Source organism: Oryza sativa, chromosome 2 (genome assembly GCF_034140825.1).
Source record: "Oryza sativa Japonica Group chromosome 2, ASM3414082v1".
NCBI lineage: Eukaryota > Viridiplantae > Streptophyta > Magnoliopsida > Poales > Poaceae > Oryza > Oryza sativa.
The window spans coordinates 11,959,178-11,977,326 of record NC_089036.1 but is presented as its reverse complement, the minus strand read 5'-3'; the positions used below and the strand labels follow the sequence as shown (position 1 = coordinate 11,977,326).

The window sequence follows — 18,149 nt, the reverse complement described above, 5'->3', positions numbered from 1 at the left end:
CATATGAAATTATAGTAGGATGAATATTAAAGTCAAACAAATATTCATATAATGTACGAGCATTTTATCTCTTCTTTGATTTAGAATTTGAACTTTCTGGGAAAATTTATGCAAAACTTATACCCGCGACATCCTCGGGATTGCAAATAGGGCATGGGTTTCTCATCTCATGAGTCAACGTCGCGGCGGGCCAGCACCTCCCACTCCCCCACCCCCCCCCCCCCCCCCCCCCTGTCGCCTCCCGCTCATATTTGGACACCGCCGCGGCGGCGGAGAGCGCAAACCCCCGCCACCCCCCTCGCCGCCCGCCGTAAAACCCTAAAACCATGGCCGCCGCGGCGGAGGCCGTCCTCTTCCTCCTCCACCACCACCTCGCCTTCTTCGGGCTACGCATCTCGCCCTCCGTCTCCGTCCCCTCGCCCCGCCGCCGCTCCGCCGGAGAGGTGGCGCTGCTCGCCGTCGTCGTCGTCGCCGCGCTCCTCACCGCCACCACCCATGCCGCGTCCGCAACCATCGAGTCGCGCCCCGCCGACGCCCTGCGGTCGGAGGTCGACGAGCTCAGGCTCAGGGTTCTGCATTTGGGTGAGGCACCGCTTGCTTTGGCCCTCTCCCCTTTCCCACCTCGGCAGAGTGCTGTTTCTTGCGCGCTGTTTGGTGTTCTTGCCATATCTTAGATTTGAAATGTCTTGTGCTCATCGTGCGTACACTGACATATTAGTGCTCGAAAACTTGCGTGGGCGTACTAAGTAAACGACGAGTCGACGAGTACTTTGCTTGAATCACACCGTCTGAATAATAGGGTTTAAAAAAACTTATTCAGAATTGGAACTACAATGTTATTTGACCAATGCTTGTACTTATTTCAGCTTTCGATATTGACTCCAGGTTCAGGGATTATTTATGCTATTGTTTCTACATTATATGCTATTCCTGAAGTTATAATATTTTAATTTGTAACACTATTTGCAGTTTTAATCGTTTGTAATGTAAACGTTTCCACAATAATTGGATTTAAAAGTACAACTGTTTCTAACATAGAATTTGAAAACTCTGTTTCAAGTTCCATTGCACTTATAATTTGTTATTCATTTAAATTTATTGGCAGTGTACTTTTTTGCATTATATGAATATAAGAATCACAATTCAATGAGTTTTCTATAATCTGACCAAGAAGTAAAAAGTGGATCAAGGACCTGAATGATTGTGATTCTTCTGGCTATTTTGTGTACTTGTGAGTTATTTATGCTATTCTAGTTCCTGTTTTGTTTGTTTGTACCTGCAGGGTTAGTGTTATGATTTTAAAACTGCTTGCCAAATCCATTGATTTGGTCTTTTACTCTTCTGCAGTTGGGTTTGGTCATAAAACTTGAAACCCATAAACATGATCCTCATGGCGGTATGCTATTGACGAACAAATTTCTAATTATTCGTTGTCGGTTCATTCTGTGGTTGAATTCAATCTATCACAATGAGACCGGTTAAGCTTTCCTAGACTTAGTTGAATTAAGCCTAACTGTAGACTGTTACCTGCCTGTGATGTTAATATGTTATTGGATCCTTAGGGGATAAACACCACCGGGAGGACAGCCTGTCATAGCTGGGTGGTATTTACTAGCTAGCTAGGGGAGAGAATAGGCTAGATGCTGGGATTTCCAATAGGGATCTAATACTTAGATTGATTAATCTCCTTTTGCTTTATTCCTGATCAATGATATCGAACCACATTACATACCGAGTGTCCTAACACCCATTGTAATGGAATAGTAAATATGGACTGGATCGTTGCAATAGTTAACTAATCCTAACAACAAAGAGAACTAGAGATGAAAGAATCAATTTACCGGATCCTGATTGGTTGAAAATGCTGCTGCTGTGCTGGAGTCGTTGCCTTTCTGCAGCTGGCTGTGCGTCGTGGTCACACATTTACATTGTATTCTCCTTTGAATCGAAATAGCTTACCTGGTAGCATATCATATCAACACCATATGTAATGGTTTTCCAATATGTTTTTGACCCTTTATGCTCTAGTTCTGTTTGCAAAATCTAACTTACGAAGCTTCTTTGACACTGTCAACAATATAGTTTAATTGCATCTGGAATTCTTTACTGCTGATTGAGCCAATGGCATTTGTTTTGAATTTTGATAAATATATCATCCTTCAACCTTTACAAAATTTATATTTTTTGTTCCAGAATCTTTGTTGGAGGAAAACACAAAAACTTTGAAGAGTAAAGCAAACAATTTGGAAGAGAACAGCAATCTTATTGGAACTATGGAACATGATATTGAGATTTTAATGAACAAATATGAGAGTACCAAGGTATGCGGTTATATCAGTGAATGCTTGTGTTATGTTGCTCTGTAACAAGTTAGCCATCTCGCTGTAGATGAATAAACATCACTTGCACTGTACATAATCTCTTCTTCAAAAATCATGGAATTCTTTTTTGTAGAAAACCACTTTAGGACTAATAAAGTGAATAATGGTGTGGATGTATCATTGCTAACTATGTACTTCCTCCTCTTCAAAATATAAGACTTACTTTGGATGGGAACAAAGATGAAGAAGGGTATGAAACCAGAAAAAAGTGAAGAGGAAATAATCATGTCTTCCATACTTAAGTACAAAGGAAATATGAGAGAAAATAATTGGTATGAGTATTAAATCATAATGCAGCTAAGAGAAGATGTGATAAATAGGGGCAAAGGAAGTAGAATATCAATTAAAATCTACATGCACACATTACATTTTTTGAAAAAGGAGTGTACAGTATCGTTCTCGTATAACTTCGTTTATTAGCTGGTCATATTATTCTTACCGAAACAAATATCTATGGCTATATTAGTGGGGACTTGGGGAGCAGATAAGATGAGCACTGCAATAGTAGATCTGTAGATGAGTGGATAATTTTCTTCATATACTATTTTTTATGAATCTTTTTTACAATTAAAAGATCTCAGTTTCTATGTTCTCTATCAATATTTGAAATTCAATGGCTTAGTGAGATGACATGTTAGTGGGGATTGCTTAAAACTTAATGTGTATGTTTGACCTTAACCACCACTGCACGACCCATCCAACTGACTTATTCAGCATTTACTCTGATGATTTTATGTCTCCTATTGTGAAAATGTCTGCAGTAGGATGTATTCAACTATTTGTCATCTTTCTAGAAATTTTGTCCAACTGCTGATGTACATATAATTTCTTTCCTCGCATATGCTAATATTTACACTCTCTGGATGTAGAAATCTCAAAGCAAATCCTACCCAGAAAGCAATGTGAAAGCTTTGGAAGATGAGGTACCTCTCGCTTTATCTTTAGAATAATTTATTAATTATTATCCATGATATAACATGCCATAATTGGGTTTCCCTCTTTTGTTGGGTGTATTATATAATCATATCTTTGAAATGATATATTACATATATATACTTGTTTCTATATTCTGCTGGCTAAAGCTACATATATTTTTCAGTATAATGTTTTAGTATTAGTAAAATATTATGAGGAAGTTGCAGCTAGTCCCAGGGACATTTGCAAATTAATTTTTGTGTAATTTAGAAACTTCTGAAAAAAATGTAAATGTAGATCATGCCACACTAATCTATTTGAGCAAAAACTTGTAGAAGATTGGAAAATTATGTCTTTGTTGTATCACACACATAATATCATATTTTGTATAAATTACTTGTCAGCATATATATATTTTTTAGAATTTTCTAAATTCCACAAGTGCAAATTAGCAGAAGTTGCAAACAAAACTCCACCAAAATTTTGAACATGATGAGATCAGACTTCAATTGGAAAATTCATCATGTGACTCCTGACAGTGTTCCTGTGCAGGTGCAGCTCCTCTGGAGAGTGGTCAGAAAGATGAATGAGAATGCTGACTCAATAGAATCCCTAGCAAATGGTGCTGAGAAAAGGGTTGAATCTCTGAGTTCAGAAGTCAAAAAGGTATTATGTAACTGATCAGTTGAATCTTTAATAGAGTAATATCTACTTTCCTTCAGACAAGGTCGGAAATTTGTTAAGTTATTTTATCCTTCTTCGTCATCAGATAAACAGAATCATGCTCTGTAGGATTTGAATGCTACTGTTTTAATTTTTTTTTCTTTGACTCATTACTCATGTCACCTGTATTAATTATTTCGACAGAGGAAAATAACATGTTTAATGCTTATTTTTGTAAAGTTCAAAGTGCTCATTTGTGGCTTATCAAGAGGCTATGGTGTAATAAAGATATTTGTAAAAAAATATATAAATCATCTTCTGTAGCTTGTTTTAAGTCTTAACAATGAAGAGCAAAAACTATGTGGTTCAGTTGAGCTATCTAGAATTAGTTTTCAAAGAGCTACCCTTACACATAAGAAGTGCTGAACATTCTTATAAAGCAGCCATTCGTCGTTATGATTGACCTTAATGTTCATTGGTGCTACACTGCTACTAGATTTATTTTATACCTATCTCACAAAAGCTTAACAACTGTTAGTTTCACAATTTTTGAATCAGATGGAAGGTGTAATTGCAGAACAATGGATCCAAATTCGGCAACTTGAACAGGCATTTGTGTTGACGAAGGTAATTTACCATATATTTGTGCTGCTATAAATTATGCAGAAGTAGTTCACTAGTTTATTCATCAAGTGAAATGAATGCAGATGATGACATCAAAAGTTCATCAAAGAAGCAGGTTATCCGAGACTGCTTATAAATGGCCTGGAAAAGATTTAGTCCTTAAGGTATATTGACAGTTTATATATATTAATATGTTCGCGTTCAGTATATACTTGTGAATTATATAATTTCTGCATCTTGCGGTCCAAATACAATGTATATATTTTGCATGTTTCTTTTCCTAAATATTACAAGTTTATTGCAATATTTTGATGTGAATTGGTCTTGTATCGCATTATCAAAACCTTCCAGAAATTTGTTCTTCACAGCTTAATTAAACACGCTCATCTGAGACTCTGATTATTTACATTTTTAAAATACGACTACATTCACTTATTTATGTTAAAATTCGTTATACTGCCATACTAAGGGCTACTTAGGCTTATTGGCTTAGTTTTCTAAGTCAGATTTTTGGCTTATATGATTTATAAGCCAATGGGATTAAATTCCTAAGTTTATTTAGGCACTTAGAATCATTATGCAAATTGAGCTACAGTCATTCAGTACCACAGTTAATTTACACATCATTAATCACCTGTTGTGTAAATGATGTGCAAACTGGAATCTTTATCCCTTTCTGATTTCCAAGAGTTCTTTGTTGATGGTTTTATTATCTGCAGTATTTCAGGAATCTTCATGGCACTTTTCTTATGGGGGTATCATACACAAAGTCCTGCTTTTCTCATACATATAAACATGGCAGGAGTTTCATACAAGCAATGAACAGACCCTACCATGAGGTGCCTACATGATTATGTTTCCATGTTGGTGAACCCATATATGTGTTCACCTCTTATTTATTAGGCAATATGCATTATTAATATTTGTAAGTATGCAATTCAAACCATGTTCTCACCTAGCTGCATTAAGCATGCAAAATATACTGATAAGTGATATATATAACATATTGAAATGGTTGGATGGTATCTATGAAAATATTGTGCTAAGCACTCGAAGTCCTTGAAGTTTTCTTAGTTCATGCTTCCATAAAAGTTCTTTGTATTACTGATGTAGAAGCATTGGTAAGCTAGCGGTACCTAATTTTCTTGATGGATAATGATTTTGTGTCATTGCTCCTGACATATGTTCCAACTTTTTACAGGTATCACGGTTCTGTAAGGCAATATGTGGCCAGCATATTCGCGATGTTGATAAGCCTAATGTCTTCTTCTTGGGTGGATCCATCTCCCGATCATGTATTTCTGCACCTTATAAACAACTCAAGATTTTCATGTTATTGGCTCAAAATTTTCATCATAAGGTACCCATCTTCCAATATCATCTTTTAGTCCTTTGCCCTTGATATATTTGGTTGACTTGTTTTTAACTGTCTTAATCATATTAACATCTATATGAATATGAGCAATGCTAGAAAGTCTTACATTATGAAACGGAGGAAGCAACTTATTGTACATCATGTCTCATGTGCTGTCTATAAATAATGTGGAAGAAAAATTACATACAACAGTGTCTTGACGATTGAACATGTTCTAATGGGTCCAAAAGGGCTTCACATGACGGTGGTTAACTTGCTATCCTGTGACTCCAACGCATGAATATGTAACTAAATTCATGAATTACATATATGTAGGTCCAGATATTTCTCCAGGATGCAATGAGATCCAATAGTTACAGTAGAGGTTTCGCAACTGAGATAATTACGTTCTGCTTGGTGAGTACTTTTCAACAACTCCCTTTGTCTCGTTGGTGTTACTCCTGTTGGAATACCTTTTAAGTTTCTCCCTGACCAAACTGCAGGCATATTTTGTTGTTATATCTCCAATGTGGATTCTGTGGTTCCTCTATTCAACGCGATTTGGCTCAAAGAAATGACCAGTTGCCATAAAACAAGAGTTGCATATACTGTTTTCATGTTTTTACATTTTACAAGTATAGAAGAGTTGCATGAGATGGTGGAAAATGCGTATAATTATATCTTGTAATTTATATCGAGCACATTGTATCACATTCCCCATGGAACCTCCCCTTTGCGGGGTGGTGTATTTATACCCCTAGCTCGCTCGCATTCTTCAGGGACTTGGATGGATAAATTTGTCTACTGATTTAGGCAGTCCTAGGTCTTCAAAGAAGAAGCATTTTTTTTTGATCGTTCAAAAATGCATCTTCCTTATCTGCTCGATATTCTTGATTTAGTGAGTTGTTTCTACTATATACAGATCGAGATATGATTTCTTCATCGGTGTGTCCATGTACTTGTGGTACGGACAAATGGGACGGGGACAGAAATAGATGGACGCTCAACCCTTTTGGATAGAAAGGGAATTTTCTATATAGTCAATCTTTGCCAAATGTGCTGTATGGGGGTTTTCTTGCTGTTGTTTTTTTTTTCTAGAATCTTCAAACTTTTCATATTTTCGCCTATATTTTAGAAGATGTATTTGTAAAATTAAAAAAATGAATTAGAAGCTAGAAGGTGAAAAACCTGCCTTTCTAGAGCATGTCTAGGGTAGCTTGGGGTAGATACAACTTCTAAAATCAATAGCTCCCTTGAATATTCTAGTTTTTTTTTCTAGATTTTAAGAAGCTATAGCTGTAAATTTAGAAAATAAACTAAAAGCTAGAAAAACTTTCTAGCTTAGCTTCTTCTTTAGAGCTTTTTTTTTTAAAGAATCTAAAGCTTCCAAAACATGTTTTTACATTCTGCCCAGCCGGTTGCTTACATTTCCAATAATCATAAGCTTCCTAAACAGAGTCAAAGTGAATGGCAAATGATTGAAAACATGATGGGAGTCCTTAAGAAAAGGAATAGAGGGAATAGAGGGAACTTTGGATACTATTAAAGTAACCGATAACTCTTGATAGTATAGAACCGAAAATGTGAACTTTTATGTTCTAAAACAAAATTTGCAGAAAAAATTGTAACTACAGAACAAATGAAGTTTAACTTTTAATTTCTTGTGTGCTTTTTTATTTTCCTAAATAATGTAGCTTAGCTTTTATTTATTATCATGCTATATAAATTATGATTTCCAGATTCATTTTGGTAAATTTCACAAAACTACAGACATTTTAATCAAAATATTACAAACTATAAATTGAACAATAAATTTATCACACAACTATATATTTTAAGATAAAATATCACAAAACTACTAATAAAATTATCATAAATCATTTAGCATTTTATATTCACCATTCTTATTTTTCTTTACGATCACAACTCATTTTCTCCTATCTATATAAAAAAAATGATGCTAGGTTTAGCAATGGGAGTGGATTCTAATTTCTCGAGGGGATGTCTCACGCGTACCTTTTTCTTCTAAATTCGATACAAAATTATGATTTTTTTATAAATGAAAATGAAGTCATGTAGAGTATAGTGATATCTATCAATCCATCAAAAATCAAGTTCAAATTCGATCTATACATGAAGGGAAAAAAAGAGAAATTCAGATGTTAACGGTACACTACTATTCGTACATTGAATTTGTTTTTTTATATATACTAGAAAATGCCCGTCCGTTGAAATGCATTGATATGAATGATGATGAGAGATATTAATATCAAGCAACTAAAGCTTGTATTTATTATTAAGCTAATCAGCAAGCGATCTTACACCAACTCCGATAATAATTTACACATGCACGTGTAGTGTCTGATTAGCACTTGTGCAATTACACTTCTGTTAACAGATTAACCCTTCAGTTTGTCACAATCTTAATTATCCTATTAAACATGCTGGATCAGATTAATTACCGTGCAACCACTGGTGGAGAAGTGGTTTTTACTCCCAATTCGTAACCCCTATATAGTCCCGGTTTTTCAACCGGGACTACGAATTTGGGACGCTATCTTTAGTCCCAGGTGAAATAACCGGGAGTAAAAACCAACCGGGACTAAAGATAAAGCATTTTTAGTCCCGGTTAGTGTTACCAATCGGGACTAAAGAGGCTAGATCCGGTTGCTTCTTTATTCTTTTCTTTTCTTCACTGTTTTTAATATATTGATTTCACCCCATCCTGTCCCCATAATCCCAAATCAATCATCCTCAAATTGCCTCCAAATCCACAAATCGATCATCTCAAATACATCACAAAATCTTAAAAAAATTACATCACAACTTCTGAAAAATTCATCACATATTCACATCACACACAAATCAAATACATCACACAACAATTTCAAATACGAATCACAAGTTCTCCAAAAAAAAAAAACGCCACCGCATGCCGCAGCCGCCACGCCGGCCGGCCCTCCGCGCCCCGCGCCGCCGCGAGGCCGCCAGCCACCGCCGCGCCGACCGGCCCTCCGCACCCCGCCGCCCTCGCGCCGGCCGGCCCTCCGCGCCCCGCCGCTGTAGTAGAGAGGAGAAGGAGAGGAGAAGGAGAGGAATAGATAAGGAGAGGAATAGAGATAAGGTTGAGGAGAGGAGTTAAAGGAGAGAGAAGATAATGTTGAGGAGAGGAGAGGAGTCAAAAGGAGAGGCGGAGATGGCCTCTATCCGATCGGCACATCTCTCCGATATCTGCGTCGATCTTTTTTTCGGTTGGTACCAACCGGAACTACAAATCTTTGGTCGGGAGTAAAACGTATGGAGATCTTTATTCCCGGTTGGTGTTATCAACCAGAACTACAAATAGATCTTTAGTCCCGGTTGGTAATTAAAGATTGAAAAATACCCTGGAGCTTTTAAATCAGAACTAAAGATGTTTTTAGTCCCGGTTTTTAATATAACCGGGACTATTGTGAAATCTGGTCGACCGACCAAAAATGGTTTTTCCACCAGTGAACGTCATGACCGGCGCATCAAAGCTTCACTTTGTCAATTATATATGAATTTTTGGATGATGTACGTAGAGCATATGCTTTGCGGTATATTAACTCGTCTATACCAATGACTAGTTCATGCTAGCTTTGTCCATGGAGAGCAGGAAACATCGATCTCGTACCCGAGAGCGTGAGCAATCACACGTTGTGCGCCCCGTGTCGTCACTCGTCACGTCGAGAAGCTACCTGCCGCTCGCATTGGCCACGATCACCGGCTTAACGATCCAAGGAGTGCACGCGCGCGGCTACGTACTCCGGGTCGGCAATGGTGGTGCATGGCGGCGTCGACGTGCCTAGAAGGATGCCCACTCCAGCATGCACGACCGTGGGGTTCTCACTTGTTGGCCAGCTCGGGAACATCAAACTGAACCAGAGCGCAGGTACGACTCTCTCGGCAAGTCATCCTGACAGACGGTATTTATCCCGCGACAACAGCGACGCCATGCGGCGCCGACCGTCCTTGCTATTTCGTCCGGCTAACAGCAAGGCTAATAATACCGTTAACCTGTTGTTGGCTATAAGGTTATTTGTAATTTTCTCTTAGCCTACTGACGGAGCGTGGGGCTCCTCACCGGGAGACCGCGCAGGCCCCCCTTTGCCAGTTCGGCCGGGGACTCAGGGTGAGATTCTAAGCTCTCTGTATGTGGAAGGTTCGCGAGACAGGAAACACACAAGACACGGGCGATGTATACAGGTTCGGGCCGCTGAGAAGCGTAATACCCTACTCCTGTGTTTTTGGGAGATCTGTGTATGAAGGAGCTACAAAGTATATGCCAGCCTCTCCCTTGTTCTGAGTTCCTAATCTGGAAAAGTCCAGTCCCCCATCTAAGTGGGCAAGGTCCTCCTTTTATATCTTAAGGGGATACCACATGCACCATTTCTCTCTTTTTTGTGGGGACTTACCCCACCTTTTCATAAATGGACAGAGATTTGTATAGTTGCCGTCCGAGTCACCTTCTGATGAGACGGCCCACAACTACCTCCACTTTCGCCGGGAGCAGATGCGACGTGGAATCGTGGCTGTCCGCTGACGACATGACCGGTGTCAGACCAGTCACGTCGGTCATTCTTGTCCACCACGTGTCAGCTTAGCAATCTACATGTTCGCCCTTCTTCACACAACATCTTGCTTGTAATGGTTAGGATGAAGCCTGGCATATATCTGACCAGGACTATCGTGCCATCTCTGGGAGGTAACACGCTAGCTCCAGCTGGGGGCGAGCGCCTAGAAGCCCTCGTCCTGACGGGATGGGGCGAGGCGTGCGTCAGATCGCCTGTCGCCACCTAACCCGCGATTTGACCGGTCTGTGACTGGTCACAGACCGGATAAATGAGTGCACTGCACTGCGTTACATGCGGCGTGACACGCTCAGCCAAACCGCAAAAAATGTGGTTAGGTGAGCCCCACTGTGCTCACCTAACCCATACACTCGGAGCAAAAACCCACGAGGGGTCGGGGCGCCTCGGCCCTCGGGGCCGAGGCGGGTGCGGCCCGACCCCCTCGGGGGGACTAAGAGGAGGGCGAACACATCACCCTCGGGCCCGACGTCCCTCGGGGGTGCCAGGCCACGTGTGCGATTGTGTCTGCCTCAAACCTCTAGTCATGATACTCCTGATCCCATGTCACCGACAGTAGCCCCCGGCGTTATGCCAGGGCAATCGCCCTCTTTAAGGGAAACGGTCGGGCGTGACGCCACTCCTAAGGCTTGGTGACAGGTGGGACCGGTCTCCACAATTGGGCAGAAAACCAACGGTCACAAACCACGCACATCGGCAATGGTAACTCGGCTGTCAATAATGAGCGGTCTCTTCAATACCGCCACATTACTTGAGTAGCACACGAATCTGGACATGGCGATTCGTTTCGTCTGGAGATATGGTAACGTCGCTTCGGTCGGCGAGCGTAATTAACGCACGCACGATATGATCTATCTCGACTGCCACAACCGCATATCCACCTCATGCGCCGCAAGCGGGCGAATGGGATTAGTGGAAGCGTGGGCGCGAGAAACGAGGGGGCGAAATAGTGGGCGCGAGAAGCGTGGAGCCGGGCACGGCGTTGGCAAGAGTATAAAGGCACTGAGGAAGGGATCTGTTTCCTTCCTTTCGCCATTATTCCCCTTGTCTTCGCCGCTTGCGCCCTAACTCCTTCTTTCCTGTGCCCTACCTTCGCCACACGCGCTCGCTCTTAATCTTCTCTTCCTCCGGCGCCATGGCACGGGGCTCCGCTCTGCTCGATGGTAGCGTGCTGCCGCCTTCCCGCATCGTGAGCGAGAGGCAGGCTGGGCTGCCGCGCCGCTTCATGCCGGAATCTGCCACCGGCCGGGAGATAGTCACGCTGGGCGAGGGACGCCCGGCGCCAGACTACCCGGGGCGGTCCGTCTTCTTTCTCCCCTTTGCAATGGCAGGGCTGGTTCCGCCATTTTCTTCTTTCTTCATGGATGTTCTGGAGTTCTACGATCTCCAGATGGCGCACCTCACCCCCAACGCGGTGATGACATTGGCCATCTTCGCGCATCTGTGCGAGATGTTCATTGGGGTGCGCCCATCTCTTCGGCTGTTCCGGTGGTTCTTCACCGTGCAGTCGGTGTCGCCGCCATCGGTAGTCGGTGGCTGCTACTTCCAGCCACGGGGGCCGGTGCTGAACCGCTACATCCCCTGCGCCCTCCGCAAGAAGTGGGACGACTGGAAGAGCGACTGGTTCTACACTCCCCTCGCCGACGAAGCGCGCCTCCGACTTCCGAGCCAGCCCCCGGCGCAGGCCTCCAGCTGGCAGGCGCCGGTAGATCTGGGGGATGGCTATGACGCCGTCCTCGACCGCCTGGCGGGCCTGCGATCCCAGGGGCTCACAGGGGCCATGGTGTACGGCGACTACCTCCGTCGTCGGATTGCGCCGCTCCAGCGATGCGCTCGGGGCGCCTGGGAGTACACCGGGTCCGAAGACTTCACGAGGACCCACCAGGAAGTGAGATGGGACTGGGCTCCTAAGGACTTCAAGATATTGGTCCAACGGGTGCTGAATCTCAACTCCATAGAGGCGGCCCTCGTTCCCCAAGGAATCCTCCCCCTCTGCAGCGATCCAGACCGCGCCTCCATCCTGACCATTATGATGGTGGTCGGGGCCTCAGAGGAGCGAGCTCCAAAGGGCCACGACGGCGCAGGCGGGAGCCGCAGGGGGGAACAATCTACCCCGAGAGGGGGTCGTGCTTCTGGGTCCCGCGACAGGGGCCCGGGGAGCAGCCGCCCTGCCGACGCCCGGGGGAAGAGGAAGTAGGGAGGAACACCTCCCCCATCTCCTCCCCGAGGGGGCGGGGTGGCGCGTGCCAGCAGCAGGCGCCCGGAGGGGGCCGCGCCAACATCGCAGCCCGAGGGGGAGCGCAAGAAGAAGCGGCCCCGCAAGATGGGGGAGACAGAACCATCTCGGGGAAACCTCATTTCCCCTCCAAAGTGGTCGTTTAACCGACCCCCTCGCAGGTTCGTCTCTCACCCATCGTGGCTGTATTCATTCTCTCAACGCGAGTTTTCACTCACCCATCTTGTTCATCTTCTGGTCTTTTCTTTTGTTTCAGCGAGATCCCGTCGCGTCCCTCCCGCCATTCCAAGTCTGGCCAGTCTGAGGCCGAGGATCCGGCGGCCGCAGAGGCCCGCAGGCGGGAATCTGACCGGCGAGAGGCCGTGGATCGCCTACGGGAAGCCGAGGAGGCCGCCCAGGAGGCCGCCCGGGCTCGCCAGGCCGAGGAAGCCGCTCGGGAGGAAGTCGCCCGGGCCCGCCAGGCCGAGGAAGCCGTTCGGGAGGAGGCCGGATTTCGCCAGGACGAGGCGATGGAGACTTCCAAGGCAGCTCGTGACGAGGCCGCGGGCGCGTCGCTTGGGCCCACTCCCTCGGGCGACGCTCAGGACCAACCGGGTCCGGGGGACATCCCCGAGTCCGGCACTTCCATCGGCGGCCCGAGCCGCGTGGCATCCTCTCCAAGGCGGCTCTTCCCCACGCCTTCTATCGCCCCACTGAACGCAGAGCCCCTTCTGCAGGCCTTGGCCGCCGCAAACACCACGGTGTTGGATGGGTTAAGTGCCCAGGTGGAGGCCCTGCAGGCAGAGCGGGCGGAGCTCGACGCCGCGTGGGCGCGTGTCGAAGAGGGGCGACGCTCGGTGGAGGCCATGGTGGAGGTGGGCCGTAAGGCTCACCGCCGGCACGTCTCGGAGCTTGAAACCCGTAAGAAGGTGCTGGCGGAGATCGCCAAGGAAGTGGAGGAGGAGCGGGGGGCTGCCCTCATTGCCACCACCGTGATGAACGAGGCGCAGGACACCCTCCGCCCTCAATACGGGAGCTGGGAGGCGGAGCTAGGGAAGAAGCTCGACGCCGCCCAGGGGGTGCTTGACGCTGCCACTGCCCGAGAACAGCGGGCGGCGGAGACCGAAGCGGCGTCCCGGCGGCGCGAAGAGGCCCTTGAGGCGCGCGCCATGGCGCTGGAAGAGCGCGCCTGCGTCGTGGAGAGGGATCTGGCGGACCGCGAGGCCGCCGTCACCATCCGGGAAGCAACGCTGGCGGCGCACGAGGCTGCCTGCGCCGAAGAAGAGTTCACGCTCCGCCTCCGCGAGGACGCGCTCACCGAGCGGGAGCGAGCTCTCGAGGGGGCCGAGGCCGCGGCGCAACAGCTGGCGGACAGCCTGTCCCTCCGCGAGGCAGCGCAGGAGGAGCAGGCGCGCCGTAATCTGGAAGGTGCCCGCGCCGAGAGGGCCGTACTGAACCAACGGGCCGCTGAGCTCGAGGCGCGGGCGAAGGAGCTGGACGCGAGGGCGCGCAGCGGCGGGGCGGCCGCGGGCGAAAGCGACTTAGCCGCCCGCCTCGCAGCTGCCGAACGCACCATCGCCGATCTGCAGGGTGCGCTAGACTCGTCCGCCGGGGAGGTCGAAGCCCTCCGCTTGGCAGGCGAGGTAGGGCCCGGCATGCTTTGGGACGCCGTCTCCCGCCTAGATTGCGCCGGTCGGCAAGTGGGCCTCTGGAGAGGGCGGACCGTAAAGTACGCCGCCAACCAGGGAGGCCTCGCCCAGCGCCTCTCGAAGATGGCTGGGGCTCTCCAACGGCTCCCCGAGGAGCTCGAGAAGACGATTAAGTCATCCTCGAGTAACCTCGCCCAAGGAGCGGTGGAGCTCGTCCTGGCGAGTTACCAGGCCAGGGACCCCAATTTCTCTCCATGGATGGCGCTGGATGAGTTCCCTCCTGGGACCGAGGACCGCGCGCGCGCGCAGGTCCGGGATGCCGCCGACCATATCGTCGACAGCTTCGAGGGCTCGGCTCCTCGGCTCGCGTTCGCCCCCAACTCCGACGAGGAGGGCAATGCCGGTGGTGCAGACGACAGTGACGACGAGGCCGGCGATCCGGGCGCATCGGACTGAGCCCCCAGACCCCCGCCATTCTTCAGTTTTTTCTTCTTTTCTTTCTTCTAAGGCCTTCGGGCCTCTTTTTTGTATAGATCAACTTAATCTGTAATCAAAAATGAAGAAATTTTTGTGTTAATTTCATCTTGCTATGAGTATGAGATGAGGATGATCTGTGCCGTGGTCCTTTTGTGTCTTAGCTTGAATAAGGGCTCGTGCCCAGGTTCTAGTCCTCAAAAGGCGCGGGTCGGGGCTAGTGCCTGGGGAGATCCACATGTCGAGACTGGCCAGGCCGGGAACGTGGTGACCGAGGGTTATGGGTGACCCGATTGTGGGTTTTTGCCGATTCCCCCCCGGAGTTCACCACGCCTCGGGGCACGGCTCGGTTCTGGGCCCCGTTTGGCGATTTTAGCCGACCCGAGCCCCCGAGGGCAGGATTGAGCACGAGTGACCTATTTCAAGTCAAGATTCTTCAAAAGGAAAAAACAGCACAGATACAGCCTTTAGGAAATTGAAACTGCTTTTATTGAAATACTGAAAAAGAAATAAGAATGTGCATGTGTGGCAGCCCCCGGCCAACCCTACACGCCCGAGGGGGTGCGGGGTTGGCCCGAGCCCGAAACCTGACACCCGACCCCCCCCCTCAGGGGTAGAAGCGACGAAGGTGTTCGATGTTCCACGGGTTAGGGAGCTCAGTGCCGTCGCCCGTGGCCAGCCGTATGGAGCCCGGCCGGGGGACGCCGACCACTCGATACGGACCCTCCCACATTGGTGAAAGCTTGCTCAATCCAGCACGCGTTTGGACGCGGCGTAGGACGAGGTCGTCGACGCAGAGTGATCGGGCTCGGACGTGACGCTGATGGTAGCGCCGCAGGCTCTGCTGGTAGCGCGCGGCTCGGAGGGCCGCGCGCCGCCTTCGCTCTTCCAAGTAGTCGAGGTCATCTCTGCGAAGCTGATCTTGATCAGCCTCGCAGTACATGGTGGCCCGAGGAGACCTCAGGGTGAGCTCGGATGGGAGAACCGCTTCCGCGCCGTAGACGAGGAAGAAAGGCGTTTCCCCGGTTGCTCGGCTTGGTGTAGTTCGGTTTGCCCAGAGCACCGCTGGCAACTCCTCGATCCATGAATCGCCGTGCTTCTTGAGTATGTTGAAGGTCTTGGTTTTAAGGCCTTTGAGGATTTCCGCATTGGCGCGCTCCACTTGGCCATTGCTTCTGGGGTGGGCAGGTGAGGCGAAGCAGAGCTTGATGCCCATGTCTTCGCAGTAGTCGCCGAAGAGTTCACTAGTGAATTGGGTGCCATTATCCGTAATAATACGGTTAGGCACTCCAAACCGGGCCGTGATGCCCTTAATGAATTTAAGTGCGGAGTGCTTATCGATCTTGACGACCGGATAAGCCTCGGGCCACTTAGTGAACCTGTCGATCGCGACGTACAGATACTCAAACCCGCCCGGGGCCCGCCTAAACGGTCCCAGGATATCGAGTCCCCAGACAGCAAATGGCCACGAAAGTGGTATGGTCTGCAGGGCCTGGGCCGGCTGATGGATTTGCTTGGCGTGGAATTGACACGCTCTACATCGCCGGACCAGGTCGACCGCATCATTAAGAGCTGTCGGCCAATAGAAACCTTGGCGAAAAGCTTTACCAACCAAGGTGCGCGAAGCGGAGTGGGCTCCGCATTCGCCTTCATGGATATCGGCAAGAAGCACAACGCCTTGTTCCCGAGGAATGCACTTCAGGAGGATTCCATTAGCCGTGCGCCGATAGAGGGTCCCTTCTACCAGCACGTAGCGTTTGGAAATGCGATGGACGCGTTCACTCCCTTCGCGGTCCTCGGGTAGAGTCTTATCTATGAGGTATGCTTGGATCTCGGCGATCCAAGCAATCAATCTAAGGGAGTTGGGAGCACTCCCCTCGGGTCCCGAGGCCTGGACTCCGACGGGCCTCGGGGGCCGGTCAGGCGCATCCGTCTCCCCTAAGGGGTCGGGTCGCGCCGACGGCTGGGCAAGCCTTTCTTCAAAGGCGCCCGGTGGGGTCTGGGCTCGCGAGGACGCGAGCCGTGAGAGTTCGTCGGCAATCATGTTATCCCATCTGGGCACATGCCGAAGCTCAATCCCGTCAAAATGGCGCTCCATACGCCGTACTTGGCGCACGTAGGCGTCCATCTGCGGGTCAGAGCACCGGTACTCCTTACAGACTTGGTTAACGACCAGCTGGGAGTCGCCTAACACCAGGAGGCGGCGGATCCCCAGTCCAGCTGCCACTCTGAGTCCGGCAAGGAGTCCCTCGTACTCTGCCATATTATTGGTCGCTCGAAAGTCGAGGCGGACCAAGTATCTGAGGACGTCTCCGTTCGGAGAGGTCAACGTGACCCCCGCACCGGCGCCCTGAAGAGACAGGGAGCCGTCGAACTGCATTACCCAGTGGGCGGTGTGAGGCAGCTGCGAGGGGTCCGTGCTGGCCTCGGGGATCGAGACGGGCTCGGGAGCCGGGGTCCACTCTGCCACAAAATCGGCGAGGGCCTGGCTCTTGATAGCGTGGCGTGGTTCAAAGTGCAAATCGAACTCAGAAAGTTCGATTGCCCATTTCACCACCCGTCCTGTACCCTCTCGATTATGCAAGATTTGACCGAGGGGGTAAGACGTAACTACAGTGACCCGATGCGCCTGGAAATAATGGCGCAGTTTCCTCGAGGCCATCAGAATAGCGTAAAGCATCTTCTGGGCCTGAGGGTATCGGGTTTTGGCGTCCCGGAGGGCCTCACTAACAAAGTAGACGGGCCGCTGCACCTTTCGGTGGGGCCGATCCTCTTCGCTAGGGGCCGCATCCCTGGGGCACTCTTCGTCCAAGCAGCCTCGCGGGGCGCACTTGTCTTCTGTGCTGATGACCTCGGGGTCGGAGGATAACAGGGGCGGCCTTCCCACAGTGGCTTCGGGGCCGTCCTGGGGGTCGGGGGCTCCTGGCGTCGTCGGACAAGCGGGCAAAGGGCCGACTCCGGTCGTCAGGGGCCTTAGGCCTCCGTTCGGCTCGGGGGCCTCTTCTCCCTGCTCTTTCCCGGGTCGAGTCAGCACAGGGTTAGCCTCGGGGTCAAAGGGCGATAGGTGCGGCCTTCCCACAGTGGCCTCAGGGCCTTCCTGGGGGTCGGGGGCTCCTAGCACCGTCTGACAAGCGGGCAGAGGGCCAACTCCGGTCGTCGGGGGCCTTGGGCCACCGTTCGGCTCGGGAGCCTCTCCTCCCTGCTCTCTCCCGGGCCAAGTCGGCACAGGGTGGGGAAGCGTGAAATGAGAATTGTCCTCATCGC

General features: G+C 48.5%; 1 protein-coding gene across 2 annotated transcripts; it reads left to right on the top strand.

Annotated features, from left to right (window-relative positions):
- Positions 1-236: 236 nt before the first annotated feature.
- Positions 237-6,715, top strand: LOC4329109 (uncharacterized). 2 transcript variants are annotated; one of them, XM_015768276.2, is made up of 10 exons: positions 237-582; positions 2,194-2,321; positions 3,251-3,304; positions 3,855-3,962; positions 4,518-4,586; positions 4,667-4,747; positions 5,303-5,422; positions 5,785-5,943; positions 6,274-6,354; positions 6,441-6,715. In XM_015768276.2, the coding sequence occupies exons 1-10, from the start codon at positions 327-329 to the stop codon at positions 6,513-6,515; spliced, it is 1,131 nt and encodes a 376-aa protein (XP_015623762.1). In that variant the 5' UTR covers positions 237-326; the 3' UTR covers positions 6,516-6,715. The 2 variants fall into 2 exon arrangements, with proteins under 2 accessions (XP_015623762.1, XP_015623761.1); XM_015768275.2 differs by having other exon boundaries at positions 3,849-3,962.
- The last annotated feature ends 11,434 nt before the right edge of the window (positions 6,716-18,149 follow it).